The sequence below is a fragment of the Apostichopus japonicus genome, chromosome 2, assembly GCF_037975245.1.
Source record: "Apostichopus japonicus isolate 1M-3 chromosome 2, ASM3797524v1, whole genome shotgun sequence".
Classification (NCBI taxonomy): domain Eukaryota; kingdom Metazoa; phylum Echinodermata; class Holothuroidea; order Aspidochirotida; family Stichopodidae; genus Apostichopus; species Apostichopus japonicus.
Window position 1 is genome coordinate 24,884,917 of NC_092562.1, and position 16,310 is coordinate 24,901,226.

At 38.0% G+C, this 16,310-nt stretch overlaps 2 protein-coding genes across 2 annotated transcripts; both read right to left on the minus strand.

Annotated features, from left to right (window-relative positions):
* Window positions 1-2,360: 2,360 nt before the first annotated feature.
* LOC139983393 (uncharacterized) lies at window positions 2,361-7,215 on the minus strand. The gene is made up of 2 exons (XM_071996923.1): window positions 6,896-7,215; window positions 2,361-4,872 (listed from the first exon to the last, which is right to left on the minus strand). Exons 1-2 carry the CDS (start codon window positions 7,044-7,046, stop codon window positions 3,035-3,037), a joined length of 1,989 nt encoding a protein of 662 aa, XP_071853024.1. The 5' UTR covers window positions 7,047-7,215; the 3' UTR covers window positions 2,361-3,034.
* A 4,428-nt stretch (window positions 7,216-11,643) lies between these two features.
* Window positions 11,644-16,028, minus strand: LOC139983396 (uncharacterized). The gene is made up of 2 exons (XM_071996938.1): window positions 15,754-16,028; window positions 11,644-13,731 (listed from the first exon to the last, which is right to left on the minus strand). The coding sequence occupies exons 1-2, from the start codon at window positions 15,902-15,904 to the stop codon at window positions 11,891-11,893; spliced, it is 1,992 nt and encodes a 663-aa protein (XP_071853039.1). The 5' UTR covers window positions 15,905-16,028; the 3' UTR covers window positions 11,644-11,890.
* Window positions 16,029-16,310: the final 282 nt, after the last annotated feature.

Consider the following 16,310-nt stretch of genomic DNA (forward strand, 5'->3'; position numbering starts at 1 on the left):
TTCAAAAGTGGGGCTGTCGGGTATTGTGGACCGCGACATAGAATCACCTACAAAAGCAATGATCCACAGGACATGCGATGAGGTCGAACATGATGTGTGACTGGTGACAATCTTCAAAACGGTTATGGATGCGCGGGTTCCACATGTTAATGTGCATATCATATAGGCATTCATCAGTTATTACATCACATGCCAATAACATAAATCATTTCCGTGTTATTACCCTTCCATATTGGTTATAATTATTGGGGAAGTCCTTACAACAATAATGATAATAATATAAGTTTAACCATTGAAAAACACATTGCAAATTCTTCTTCTTTCAGTAGGTGCCAGTGGCGGAGCTAGGGGTATTGGTCAGGGGGGAGAGAATGGTCTCTAGGGGCGCTTTCGACACTATCTAAGCGGAGCGGCACCACAGGTTGGCGCGGAGCGTACATAATTTTTTGAGTAAAGATATTCCCTAGATTGCCGGAAATGATCCTTTCCGGGCCTTGCTAATTTGCAGATAAACGAAGAATAAATAGGTGTCATCGCCATTTGTCAGAAAATTGCACCAACAAAATGTGACAAATGTCAATAGGTATTTCAGAGCGTAATAAAAAAGTCAATAATCGCAAATAAGTAGAAAGTGGTAAAAAGCTGAAAAGTGCGCCAGCAGTCCATTTGAGTCCGCCAGGGGGCATCCCCCCCCCCTCTGACTGTATGGACGCTCCGCTACTGGTAGGTGCCCGAAAAAATTCTCAGCATATTGCCCGAATTTTCACCAAAAAATTGAAAAACACACTGCAAATTATTATTCTTTCAGTAGGTGCCCGAAAAATTCTCAGCATATTGCCGAATTTTCACCCCCAAAAATTTGAAAAACGCACTGCAAATTATTCTTCTTCCAGTAGGTGCCCGAAAAATTCTCAGCATATTGCCCGAATTTTCAAAAAAAAAAATTGGTTGGGGGGCTGCAGCCCCCCCCCGCCTCCTACGCCTATGCTGGGGGGTATCAAAACCAGAAATTTTCTTGTACGCTGCGCGCCAACCGATGGTGGCGCTCCGCTTAGATAGTAATTCGCGCCCCCCGGGTTAGAAAATCCTGGATACGCCCCTGATACTTTGTTTTGTTTCGTGTTGAGACAGTATTTTTGTTCTAAAATTGGGCAGATTAGTCCTTAAGGAAATATTGTTTATAGTCTATACACTTTCTTTCCAATCTCCTCTCCTACCTTCACTCCTTCCTCTCGTCTTTCTCTCTCTCCCCCTCCCGCGCTAGTGGCGTACCTAGAATAGTTACCAGCTGGGACGGATACTCCCTGTGTCGCTCCGTGCAGGGGATGCCTTCCTGTAACGATAGGGGGAGGGGGTGGAGGAGGGGTGGTGCGTGTAGGTGTCTAAAGGGAGGTGGTCCTTTTCCCTTCTGTTATTTCATGTGTTATCTAATGGTGCTATCTTTGGCAAAGCTTTGAACTGATTAGATGGTTAGGAATTCTCATCCTTTGGTGAATGTTTCTTAATCTTTGCTATTTTTTGGGTTCTCAAACTACTCACTGATAATGCTCAATTTAGGCTTAAACCACCACAACGATTTAAAAAAAAATAGAAACCAAAATCCACCTTTCCTCTCTATCTAGCCGCCACTAGTATCCCCATAATTATGTTTTCTTTTATTTATTTATTTTTGGGAGCTGGGCTATGTTCCCCTCCCCTTCCCCCTAACTGTACATCAAAGCATCACTATGTAACATTTGGGCGATACATAATGTTTCTCGATGTTCCTCAACTGCTCCCTGGGGAATCGACCCGGGCTACGGCCCTGAAGTATCTTTACTTTTATAGGTTTACATGTTTCTTCAAACTTCAATTGATACCTTCCAGTTCGAACTGATTCTCTGAGAGTTTCCATATTCTTTATATTTACATATTCGTATATAGAGAGTAAAATATTCGTTCTTATTAATTATGAATTTAACTCCTTATGCTACAGTATGTCGACATCTTATTTTAATCTTTCTACCATCATCTCGAAATAACGCCATTAAAATGTCGACCTTTGATCTTAAACGTTCCACGATATGGTACAATACAGACTTAAATTCTCGAAATTCTCGACTGTGTATAGATAGTATAGGCTGTCTAAATTTGAGAGTGGTTAATTATTTGAGACTTATATACTTAAATTATACCGGATGTTGAATACATCAAATCTTGCACTTGTCTAGTAGAACGCTCCCATAAGTAAATAGAGAGAACAATACAAGAAACCAGTAATTTATATATATATATATATATATATATATATATATATATATATATATATATATATATATATATATATATATATATATATATATATATATATATATATATATATATATATATATGAAACTTAATCGTCCGTTTTTAGTGTAAGTTCTCGTTTTTGGGTAGAAGCAGATAAGGCGGTGAGTAGGGGTACACTAATGAATTTTGTCCAAGCCCAACTTTTGTGGTTTGGAACATTTAATGGGGATTCATTTTGGACGAAATATTACCTTCTCTTTTGGTTATTTTGTTTTAATAACATGCATACACACACAACGTTAATGCGTTCGTACCTTGGCCTAAGCATTTATCAATGAACATGTATTAACTATACCCCTGACGATGCGCACAGAAAAGTTGCCAGCGGGTGGTATTTTGCTCATCCTTGCCTAGTACATATCCAAGAAAACACAGAGACGCCAATTTAGTAATTTGTAAAAGTGACACCGTCACCTCCCCTCTCCCTTGCTTTAAGAAGCAAAATGATATCAATGCAACAGGGACCATTCGCTGACACAGGTCAATACCCTATAAATGAAAGCCCGTTACGCCACTTGACCTTTGTCACTTCTATTGTACCCTCATTGCACTATCATGAAATGAAGAAATGACAAAGACATTTCTGAACTTTTTAGTTAAGAAAATCAATAATAACGAAAATCCAAATTCAAAGTGTTTCATTTTTGCCTGAAAAGAGAAGGTCTTAACATTGTCGAATAGTACTCTGGTTCATCATTCTTTGTTATTTGAAACTGATACACCTTTGGCGGATGAAATTATAAACAAACTTCATTTTGGAACCTCTTTCTTGTTCACGGAATGATGTTGAATTACCCCAAAGTGCTGAAACCAAAGCCCGATCTTTAGTTAGTTTTGACATACTACTGTGAGCGAAATGAATAGCTACGGGGAATGAAAGGGTTTTCTGACTTTTCAAGCACATAGGTTTAGAAGGCTGAGTCATAACATTATCACAACTGAATGGTAAGCTGAATATTCTGTCCAATGAGGTAACTAGCCATTCACTTCTGATTTGACCATCTGCCATGAGCTTTCGGAGACACAACATATCAGAAACGTGTGGTGAGCCTTTAACTGTAAATTCGGGAAGGGACTCCCATGGAATATTTGCCATGAGAGTAGCGACACGTGTATATTCACTTGCATTGCCAGACACAAGTGCTGGAACAAAACGTTGATAAACAGTAAGAGCACCATTGTGACAACGTTCTGTACTGGCTGGGAAGTTGATTGGCAGCACGTCAAAGTCTGACATCCACCCTCCACCTACTGCTGCCATGGCAAGGTATCTCAAGAAGCAGGCAATTTCATACTCAGCGTTGCCTCTTGTTGGGAAAGTAGCAAACTTTTCGCGCAAAGCTTGATACGATGGATGCCGTTTCGCGTCATCTTCATTGATAATTCTAGGTGTCCAACCGGCAGATGACCATGCATTATTCCAAGTTTCCAAAGTGTTTTCTTTGTCTTTCTTAACTGTGTCTTTATCGTCCGACAGACTTTGAAAATATGTATAAATGACGCAGTTATCGCATTTAATGTCTTTTAGGTTGTCATTAGCATATGGTACAGCATCAGTTTTGATTGGAACGGCTTCGATATTTGACAGTGAGAATCTCGTTTTACAGTGTTTATATCTTTCAGTGAATGTTTCGGGCGTCCAACTTAGAGGAGGTAATACATTCGTTGCTGTTATATCGCGAGAGTATCCTAAAACACACATATCCATTGCATATAGATCTAACATTTTCTCCCAGGACGTACTTGTATACATTTCTGTGCAATCGTCATTGCCATCCAATGCAGAAAGTTTCATCTTTAGTGATGATACATCTGACTTTATAAGATTACTAAGAACATCCATGCTTTCGTTCCAAGACTCATATACTAAATGTTGATCGAGTCCAAACTTTTCATCGTCATGAAATAGCATCCCTACTTGTGACTTGAGATGTTCCTCCTCCTCAATGGAGATATGTTCCAACGTTTTCTCAACAAACGCAGGGAAGTTCGAGCTTGTCTCGTTGTCCATTTTGCCTTCCATCCATTTTATGTTTCTGTTTGAGAGAAGTCTCCAGACAGAAATGAGACGAGAGCACGGATGGCGTAGAACCCCAATCTTCACATAACCATGAAATATACTTTTATCGAATGATCTGATCGGATGATGTCCTCCTAGATAATGACCGTTTACCTCTTTGCGTCTATCATCAAAAAGGAAAGACCTCTCCAAATGTTCCCCGCCGCTCTTCGATATGTGTATGAAGATGAGTTTGTTTACTTCTGAGATCTGACTGTACCGGAGGAGTTCCGGGATTGATAATTGACTGACGAGTTCTCTTTCTCGTAATTGGCAAAAAGGAGGGTAGGGTAATTTAACCCAACCTGCTAGGCAAGCCCATTCGTTGCTTTCATCATCCTTCGTGCAAAACTGGGATACTGATGTGCCTTTCTGAGAATCTTTTTGGAGAGTCTGGAGCGTCCAACCGATTGGACACACTTCCATCAATAGTTCGTGATCTGTAACGTTTTGGCTACCATGGTTGTCCGCAAAGCGACTACCTGAAAGTAAAATACCAAAACATGAATGGAACGACACTATTGATCTTCGAATAACTTGCAGAGGCAATCTATTGAAAGTCGTCGTTGTCATCATCTATAGATGACTGCAACGACGATGATGCCGGCGGTGATGATCATGATAGTGGTAATTGTCATGATCATAATTCACCACTTTTATATAGCGCTTAATTAAGAGGACAGATTGAGGATAGATGCGTTCTTAAGTATTTTTTTTTTTTAAATAAGCCACATACTCAGTTTCTCTTAACTTGTCAGAGCAGAATATTCCACACGAACACTGAAAAGCAATATGACCACTTGACTGTGCGGCTACAGTAGGAGGTACCAATAATACTTTAGAACTAGAGCGCACTCGACGAGCTGAGAGCGTATACCTAGCTATGTACAAGACTTTGGAAGTAGATGGATCAGGGCCACGGATGTATTTGAAAGTGTGGAGTTGAACTAGTGCAATTGATTAGCGATGCAAAAGGAAGCCAGTGCAAACTACAAAGGACTGGAGTAGCATTAGTTGTAGATCCGGCACGTGGAACTGATCTTGCTGATTCAATGTTCCCCTTAGAGTCATAAAAACAAATCGCCATATATCTAACCAAATGTTTGGCCTTTCAGTCTGAGTGTCTACGAGACATGTTCCATCATTGATTTTTTTATAATTATTATTACCTCATTGCCTCCAGATAGGATCGATATTATAATCACAGAAAGCAGTGAAGTACAGCTATTATTCTCCACTTGGTTCCTGTTGGTATCTGATTCCCAACAAGTTTTCACTCATTTTTAGAGGAATCCTGTGACGACTTTTGCTTCAATTTTTATCCAAAAGCGGATGCAATAAATGTATATAACAGCTTGCAAAAAGATGTAGCGAACATAACTATTCCCGAGTCCTGAATCGTATATGTAACGTAGGCAGGATGATAGTATGTTAGACTGAAGCTAACTTATCATATTGGCTTTGAAAGCCAACTCTTCACATCTTCCTCAATTTTCTAGCATCAATCATACCCGCTATAGATTTCAGTTTCCATTATGTTTGACAATATATTATTTGATGTTGGAAAATGACAAAACTTCTGATTGCCAAGTGAACCCGGTCTTTTTACGAAAGGATCCTAATACGTTAAACTTCATATATACTCTTGCAATGTTTCCAGACTGGAAAAGCGTTCCGGAATACCTGACATAATGAACTAAATTGGTATAAACTATAAGTTCTCCCAGTATTATGGAGGACTTACAAAGGGGGCTTAATTTCAATTACCGGCAATAGATCATGACGTCTAATTCTCTTGCATTTTACAGGTGCACTCCTGATGTCCTCTTCTGTACTGAAACAAATTAATGTTTCTTTGAAAGATATTTGGTCGAAGAGATATACCATGGATATATATCATGGAATTCATACTTTGGGTAACGCAATCCATGTTTTCTTGAAATGGAATTCTATCTGGAGATACCGTGACTCCATCTGTGACTCTAACCTGGTTCGACGTTCATGACCACATTATGTGTAATATCTGGAATCTTATGAAGTGAGTAAGTAACTAAGTCAACTTTATTGAATGCCAGAAGGAAATTACAAATCTGCGGTGAGCAATACAATGAATGATACCAAAAAGGATGTATTTTCAAGTTTTAAGAGCGGTATAGTCGACAGACCCAAGTATGAGGTTTTCATGGCATCCATGTAAAATGAATGGATGGGTCGAGATGGAAGAGTTAAGTGAAATGACTAGAGATGAATGACCTTGGCGTTTGCTAGCTTGTGAAGTCAAACGGTGGTGTAAATTCAAATAACCAGGTCCACATCATCACTATCTATATATAGTTGTATTTGTTTTCTTCAAGTTAGCATATTTGTATCACCTGAATAATTAATGTTTGGTTTACATGGATATAAGAAAGAAATATTCCCAATTATTACCAGACTATATATATATATATATATATATATATATATGCGTGTTTATAGGATATACAATAGAATATATGCGCTTACCTCTCATTTGTGTAAGAGAATCCCGGCGATTGTCTTTGACTCGCGAAACATTGTTGCCGCTCCGTAAGATATAATATACCGCAAATATGGTAGAAACTGCAACCAGGATTCCAAAACGTCGGAGATCTCCTTTGAATTTTCGATGTATCATGATGTGTTCAACTTAGTGCTTGAGCACGCGTAGAGATACTGTAAGATATGTTTATATCATAACAGGAGAAGGGATGAGCTGATTATATCTGCGTCTATGTAAATGTTTCAGTCTATAACGTGTTAACGTCGACAGTACTCAAACAGCAATATTTAGCCCATATGCACGTAAATATATTAATATATTACAAATTTCATTAAGTGGGTAGACAGCCTCTGCGGAAGTGTTGAAGGGACATCGCTGTGACAACTTTCTGACTCTCGGACTATTTTAAAGGAAGACTTTCATGATTTTGATTGTGATACTGCTGGAACTTCATACTTCTTATCACGGCTTCAGTGTCACATATCGGAAGAAATACATTCGTCTCTGACGGGACAGAGCTAAAATTTGATGGAATATTTTTTTCCCAAAAATGGTCCTTTTAACGCTCTGTATAGTAACCGCATATTAAATGATCGAAATTCTAAAACCATTCATTATGATCAGTTGAGTACGACAAGAAATAGAAAAGTAATGAACACAAACAATAGAACACGGGCGGAGTTAAACTTATATAGGAATCAACTGCACATATACCACATAGCGGCTTTTTGTGAGAAACACCAGCTTAAATGTGTTAACAAGCTTTAATCTGATGCCACTAGCTTAAATATTAATAGCGCTTTTCCGTAGATAGTGAAAAACTCAAAGCAGTTAATAGTTCAATGCCCCCCCATCCCTCCCACCTCACCCCTCCCCCATCCTCCCTAAAAGAAAAAAGAATGTGGAAAAACTGAGAAAGAAACAAAACGATTTGATAATAGGAAGTAAGTACCACGGTAAAGATTACAATATATATTAAAAGTAAACTACCTCTTCTTCTTAGTAATGTAAATACTGACAGAAATAATACACGCGACTTTCTTTTTTTCTATTGACAAGTGGCAAGATCCACTTCTATTTTGCCCGATGGTGATTGCGATGGCGATGGCGATTATCATTATCATTATGATTATGATTATGACTATGAATATGACTATGATGCATGTGAGCTTGTCACCGTCGGCGCTCTTATACAGTTGTAGTCGAGAGGACACAATTCCTGTCATTAACTTAATTGCAAATATTGCAATTTGTTGTACAGAATGCAACGATGATCCAATATTTGTCGAAAATGACTTTGTGGTGACTTTTTTGGTTTGCCACTTAAAATCAAAATCATTTCTATCATTGCCGATCGAAATTTCCCATCCTTTCCCCGTCCCCTCCGACCCCGGGCCAGATTGAAATACCCAATCCAACAACGTTAGCCTCTGTACACAGACAACATACCCTGTGCCCACATTAGGGGCCAAAACGAATAAGAACGCACTCGAAGTGATCTCGATCTCAAATCAGCGAAAAGGTGCTTATGAACGCTGTCGTGATTATTGTATTGCGCGTGCGCGCTACAACATTGGCATGACTGGCAAGTGAACGATACCTTCATGGCTATTCGTTGAAACTTAAAGTTTCAGATAGTCTCTGTACATTTGCAGTTTCAGAGGCTAGCTGCGTAGCCAAACTTATTCTGAGTCTGTCACAGCGGTCACAAACGCCCTCACTTTGTAGGTACCTACATGACTACACTCCCTGGTGTGTTGACCGCCCAAAAAAAAAAACACTATGAACAACCGAAGCGTTCTTCCTAACACTGCAAGCACTTCACGCGCACTCTACAAAACTGCGTATTTGCAGGCACATACAGTTTTAGTCTAAAAGCGTGTTTTACTTTACTTCTTCTGTACATGGTTATTATAAATAACGATGTTACATTCCAGGCGGGAATCACAAATGTGGCGGTCGATAGCGACTGAACTGCGAGAACTGTACTTACTGTACAATTGATATTTGGGTATCTGACGATATTTTAATATTTAGAAGCACAAATTCTTCGGAAATTCCTAAAACCATCATTCGTGACTAATTATTTGAAAGGAATAAGGCTGGTCAAACAAATAATGGTTGTTTCTTGAACAAAAAGAGACGTTTATATTAACTTCGCTCAGCAAGCTAAACAGGTTTCTTCACGGACGCTTTACTGGTAACAGCATTAGCTTGGTTATTCACAGCTCTCTCTCCACCTCACTCCACACCTCATTCCACCCACCTCTCGCTCTCTCATTTTATCTCTCTCTCATGTGACTAATTACATTTGTGTTGAACTGAAAGGTTGTCCCAACTTCGCAAGAGCCAGCAATCTTACTGACAAGTGGTTCTTTGCCAACCTTCTATCGCAATTATACATATATATATATATTTTTGAGAACTATAGTTAATTTGGAGAATATGTTGGGTGGAACCCCCTTTCACAAAAAAAAACAATAATAGAAAACGTGCATGTTTATGGAAATACCAAAAACAAACTACATTTGAGAGAATAAGAAAACTAATGTTCTTGGTATCTCGACAAACTTTTCCTTCTCTACATCTCTACAGCGACTATACCCGGTTAACTTGGTGGTAACAAACTATACTAAATGCCAAGTTTTTGTTTCTTTCAAGTAGCCTATATATTCAGGCTACGAGGGTGGATCCAAGATTTTGAACAGGCATGGGTGCGACCTTGCGAGCGTTCAAACAATCCGGGGTGTGGGCGTCCTCCCCCAGAGAAACAAAACACAAACAAAATAAATATTTGTGACGGGAAAGTCCCCCTCCAATCATTACCTGGGTTTAATGAGTGGTTCATCTTGGACGGAAAAGATAAGGCTACAAAAGCTTAACAATTTCTGATTCCGAGCATCTCCTTGAATTTCCCAAATTTAGCCGTACAGTTAGAATCATCGTTCTTTATATTCTCTTAAGGTTTACGTCAATTTCTTATCTAAGGTTCCATTCAGCCTCGTCTTCACTTGGCCTCAATAGATTTCTTCTTTTTCTAGGATGTCTCAATATGAGCGTCGGCTTTCGGCCTTAGTATTTGCGATCTCTTTCTTTCTTTGCGGTTTCTCGTTCAGCTTGTAATTTTCTTTCCCCTTGCCTCTTTTGCCATCTATAAAGATATGTATTTGTATGTATGTATTTTAGATCCTCCTGCAAGCAGGAACTCGCGAAGAAGCCTCATTGGCTTATCAAAGCCGCAAGCTGACTGAGGTCAGTCTCTTACGTCCATGATTATGAAGTGTCAATTGTCAACAACTCTGTAACTGGATGACATACATTAATCTTGGAGTGACTCGAACCTGGGACCTTATGATTGAAAGGCACCGGCGTTAACCACTGAGCTAACACTCCTATGATTTATACTCCTATGATATACACTCCAAGTTATACTAAAACAACCACGTTTATGCGTAAAGTAATGAGTCACAATGACGGTGGATATACTGATTTTCTTTCTTTTGAACTAAAATGTTACGTAAGCTTTGCATAATAAAACAAGAGCAACTTACGGTTTTGCTTGCGTTCGGTTCAAGCCCGAGAAAGGAAAAATGAAAGAGCACGTGGCTGCTATACGGTACTAATATACTGCTCGTGCCGAATTCCGATTCTCTGTTAATTACAAGACATGATTACATAATGCTTAAGGATGCACAAAACTATGGCTAAATAATTAACATCCAATTAACGCAATATGCAAAGCAATCAATAAAATACTTTATGTTTTGTTTCGTGTTGAGACAGTATTTTTTTGCTAAAATTGGGCAGATACACTTTCTTTCCAATCTCCTCTCCTACCTTCACCCCTTCCTTTCGTCTTTCTCTCTCTCCCCCTCCCTCCCTAGTGGCGTACCTAGAATAGTTACCAGCTGGGACGGATACTCCCTGTGTCGCTCCGTGTAGGGGATGCCTTCCTGTAGCGGTAGGGGGAGGGGGAGGAGGAGGGGGTGGTGCGTGTAGGTGTCTAAAGGGAGGTGGTCCTTTTCCCTTCTGTTATTTCATATGTTAGGTGCAATAGATGCAAAAATGGTGCTATCTTTGGCAAAGCTTTGAACTGATTAGATGGTTAGGAATTCTCATCCTTTGGTGAATGTTTCTTAACCTTTGCTATTTTTTTGGTTCTCAAACTACTCACTGATAATGCTCAATTTAGGAATAAACCACCACTACGATTTAAAAAAAATATAGAAAACAAAATCCACCTTTCCTCTCTATCTAGCCGCCACTAGTATCCCCATAATTATGTTTTCTTTTATTTATTTCTTTTTGGGAACTGGGCTATGTTCCCCTCCCCTTCCCCCTAACTGTACATCAAAGCATCACTATGTAACATTTGGGCGATACATAATGTTTCTCGATGTTCCTCAACTGCTCCCTGGGGAATCGACCCGGGCTACGGCCCTGAAGTATCTTTATTTTTATAGGTTACATGTTTCTTCAAACTTCAATATATATATATATATATATACATATATAGATATATATATATATGTAGCGATATATATATATATATATATATAAATATATATATATATATATATACATATACATATATATATATATATATATATATATATATATATATATATATATATATATATATATATATATATATATATATATATATATATATATATATATATATATATATATATATATATATATATATATATATATATATGGAACGTTTGAGATCAAAGGTCGACATTTTAATGGCGTTATTTCGAGATGATTGTAGAAAGATTAAAATAAGATGTCGACATACTGTAGCATAAGGAGTTAAATTCATAATTAATAAGAACGAATATTTTACTCTCTATATACGAATATGTAAATATAAAGAATATGGAAACTCTCAGAGAATCAGTTCGAACTGGAAGGTATCAATTGAAGTTTGAAGAAACATGTAACCTATGTAACCTCTGGTTCATCATTCTTTGTTATTTGAAACTGATACACCTTTGGCGGATGAAATTATAAACAAACTTCATTTTGGAACCTCTTTCTTGTTCACGGAATGATGTTGAATTACCCCAAAGTGCTGAAACCAAAGCCCGATCTTTAGTTAGTTTTGACATACTACTGTGAGCGAAATGAATAGCTACGGGGAATGAAAGGGTTTTCTGACTTTTCAAGCACATAGGTTTAGAAGGCTGAGTCATTACATTATCACAACTGAATGGTAAGCTGAATATTCTGTCCAATGAGGCAACTAGCCATTCACTTCTGATTTGACCATCTGCGATGAGCTTTCGGAGACACAACATATCAGAAACGTGTGGTGAGCCTTTAACTGTAAATTCGGGAAGGGACTCCCAGGAAATATCAGCCATGAGAGTAGCGACACGTGTATATTCACTTGCATTGCCAGAAACAAGTGCTGGAACAAAACGTTGATAAACTGTAAGAGCACCATTGTGACAACGTTCTGTACTGGCCGGGAAGTTGATTGGCAGCACGTCAAAGTCTGACATCCACCCTCCACCTACTGCTGCCATGGCAAGGTATCTCAAGAAGCAGGCAATTTCATACTCAGCGTTGCCTCTTGTTGGGAAAGTAGCAAACTTTTCGCGCAAAGCTTGATACGATGGATGCCGTTTCGCGTCATCTTCATTGATAATTCTAGGTGTCCAACCGGCAGATGACCATGCATTATTCCAAGTTTCCAAAGTGTTTTCTTTGTCTTTCTTAAATGTGTCTTTATCGTTCGACAAACTTTGAAAATATGTATAAATGACACAGTTATCGCATTTAATGTCCTTTAGGGTGCCATTATTATATGGTACAGCATCAGGTTTGATTTTTGGAACTGCTTCGATATTTGACAGTGAGAATCTCGTTTTACAGTGTTTATATCTTTCAGTGAATATTTCGGGCGTCCAACTTAAAGGAGGTAATACATTCGTTGCTGTTATATCGCGAGAGTATCCTAAAACACACATATCCATTGCATATAGATCTAACATTTTCTCCCAGGACGTACTTGTATACATTTCTGTGCAATCGTCATTGCCATCCAATGCAGAAAGTTTCATCTTTAGTGATGATACATCTGACTTTATAAGATTACCAAGAACATCCATGCTTTCGTTCCAAGACTCATATACTAAATGTTGATCGAGTCCAAACTTTTCATCGTCATGAAATAGCATCCCTACTTGTGACTTGAGATGTTCCTCCTCCTCAATGGAGATATTTTCCAACGTTTTCTCAACAAACGCAGGGAAGTTCGAGCTTGTCTCGTTGTCCATTTTGCCTTCCATCCATTTTATGTTTCTGTTTGAGAGAAGTCTCCAGACAGAAATGAGACGAGAGCACGGATGGCGTAGAACCCCAATCTTCACATAACCATGAAATATACTTTTATCGAATGATCTGATCGGATGATGTCCTCCTAGATAATGACCGTTTACCTCTTTGCGTCTATCATCAAAAAGGAAAGACCTCTCCAAATGTTCCCCGCCGCTCTTCGATATGTGTATGAAGATGAGTTTGTTTACTTCTGAGATCTGACTGTACCGGAGGAGTTCCGGGATTGATAATTGACTGACGAGTTCTCTTTCTCGTAATTGGCAAAAAGGAGGGTAGGGTAATTTAACCCAACCTGCTAGGCAAGCCCATTCGTTGCTTTCATCATCCTTCGTGCAAAACTGGGATACTGATGTGCCTTTCTGAGAATCTTTTTGGAGAGTCTGGAGCGTCCAACCGATTGGACACACTTCCATCAATAGTTCGTGATCTGTAACGTTTTGGCTACCATGGTTGTCCGCAAAGCGACTACCTGAAAGTAAAATACCAAAACATGAATGGAACGACACTATTGATCTTCGAATAACTTGCAGAGGCAATCTATTGAAAGTCGTCGTTGTCATCATCTATAGATGACTGCAACGACGATGATGCCGGCGGTGATGATCATGATAGTGGTAATTGTCATGATCATAATTCACCACTTTTATATAGCGCTTAATTAAGAGGACAGATTGAGGATAGATGCGTTCTTAAGTATTTTTTTTTTAAATAAGCCACATACTCAGTTTCTCTTAACTTGTCAGAGCAGAATATTCCACACGAACACTGAAAAGCAATATGACCACTTGACTGTGCGGCTACAGTAGGAGGTACCAATAATACTTTAGAACTAGAGCGCACTCGACGAGCTGAGAGCGTATACCTAGCTATGTATAAGACTTTGGAAGTAGATGAATCAGGGCCACGGATGTATTTGAAAGTGAGGAGTTGAACTAGTGCAATTGATTAGCGATGCAAAAGGAAGCCAGTGCAAACTACAAAGGACTGGAGTAGCATTAGTTGTAGATCCGGCACGTGGAACTGATCTTGCTGATTCAATGTTCCCCTTAGAGTCATAAAAACAAATCGCCATATATCTAACCAAATGTTTGGCCTTTCAGTCTGAGTGTCTACGAGACATGTTCCATCATGGATTTTTTTTATAATTATTATTACCTCATTGCCTCCAGATAGGATCGATATTATAATCACAGAAAGCAGTGAAGTACAGCTATTATTCTCCACTTGGTTCCTGTTGGTATCTGATTCCCAACAAATTTTCACTCATTTTTAGAGGAATCCTGTAACGACTTTTGCTTCAATTTTTATCCAAAAGCGGATGCAATAAATGTATATAAGAGCTTGCAACAAGATGTAGCGAACATAACTATTCCCGAGTCCTGATTCGTATATGTAACGTAGGCAGGATGATAATATGTTAGACTGAAGCTAACTTATCATATTGGCTTTGAACGCCAACTCTTCACATCTTCCTCAATTTTCTAGCATCAATCATACCCGCTATAGATTTCAGTTTCCATTATGTTTGACGATATATTATTTGATGTTGGAAAATGACAAAACTTCTGATTGCCAAGTGAACCCGGTCTTTTTACGAAAGGACCCTAATACGTTAAATTTCATATATACTCCTGCAAAGTTTTCAGACTGGAAAAGCGTTCCGGAATACCTGACATAATGAACTAAATTGGTATAAACTACTACTGGAACTACTGGAAGGACCTAATCCAGAAAGACCTAGGTATGACAACCCAAGCTGCTGAAAGATACGCAGCAGATAGACCAGATTGGAGGAGGATTACTCGCCAGAAGGCAATATATATATATATATATGTATATACTCACATTTTTTTGTATCAACATATATATATATAACTATGGATCCTACCTTAGGTCGACAGTTACATTGACTTACACACTAAATTTAATCTAACCCTAACCCTTTTTTCTAACCCTAACCCTGAACCGACCCTAACCAAAACTTTTAAATGAACGTTTTAGAGGACGGAGAACATTATAAAGCTATTTGCGACAATAAAAAAAGTGTCTTAAAATGGTAGTGAAGGTGCACTGTTGACCTAAGGTACACTGTTGACCTAAGGTACACTTTTTTACCATAAACTGTCGACCTAAGGTACATATTATGCTTATATATATATATATATATATATATATATATATACGCCTATATATATATATATATATATATATATAAATGTATATAAAAATGTATATGTATATATATATATATATATATATATATATATATATATATATATACATATCCATATACATACATATACATATATATACATATACATACATATATATATATATATACATATACATTTTTATATACATTTATATATATATATAGGCGTATATATATATATATATATATATATATATATATATATATATATATATATATATATATATATATATATATATATGCATCTTATAGGATATACAATAGAAAATATGCGCTTACCTCTCATTTGTGTAAGAGAATGCCGGCGATTTTCTTTGACTCGCGAAACATTGTTGCCGCTCCGTAAGATATAATATACCGCAAATATGGTAGAAACTGCAACCAGGATTCCAAAACGTCGGAGATCTCTTTTGAATTTTCGATGTATCATGATGTGTTCAAACCTTAGTGCCTGAGCACGCGTAGAGATACTGTAAGATATGTTTATATCATAACAGGAGAAGGGATGAGCTGATTATATCTGCGTCCATGTAAATGTTTCAGTCTATAACGTGTTAACGCCGACAGTACTCAAACAGCAATATTTAGCCTATATGCACGTAAATATATTAATATATTACAAATTTCATTAAGTGGGTAGACAGTTTCTGCGGAAGTGTTGAAGGGACATCGCTGTGACAACTTTCTGACTCTCGGACTATTTTAAAGGAAGACTTTAATGATTTTGATTTTGATACTGCTGGAACTTCATACTTCTTATCACGGCTTCAGTGTCACATATCGGAAGAAATACATTCGTCTCTGACGGGACAGAGCTAAAATTTGATGGAATATTT

Excerpts from the sequence above, each read along its gene's own strand:
- LOC139983393 (XM_071996923.1), bottom strand. The coding sequence starts at position 7,046 with ATGATACATCGAAAATTCAAAGGAGATCTCCGACGTTTTGGAATCCTG. Across the intron at positions 4,873-6,895 it reads TTCTCTTACACAAATGAGAG|GTAGTCGCTTTGCGGACAAC; the intron begins GTAAGCGCATAT and ends TTTTACTTTCAG.
- LOC139983396 (XM_071996938.1), bottom strand. The coding sequence starts at position 15,904 with ATGATACATCGAAAATTCAAAAGAGATCTCCGACGTTTTGGAATCCTG. Across the intron at positions 13,732-15,753 it reads TTCTCTTACACAAATGAGAG|GTAGTCGCTTTGCGGACAAC; the intron begins GTAAGCGCATAT and ends TTTTACTTTCAG.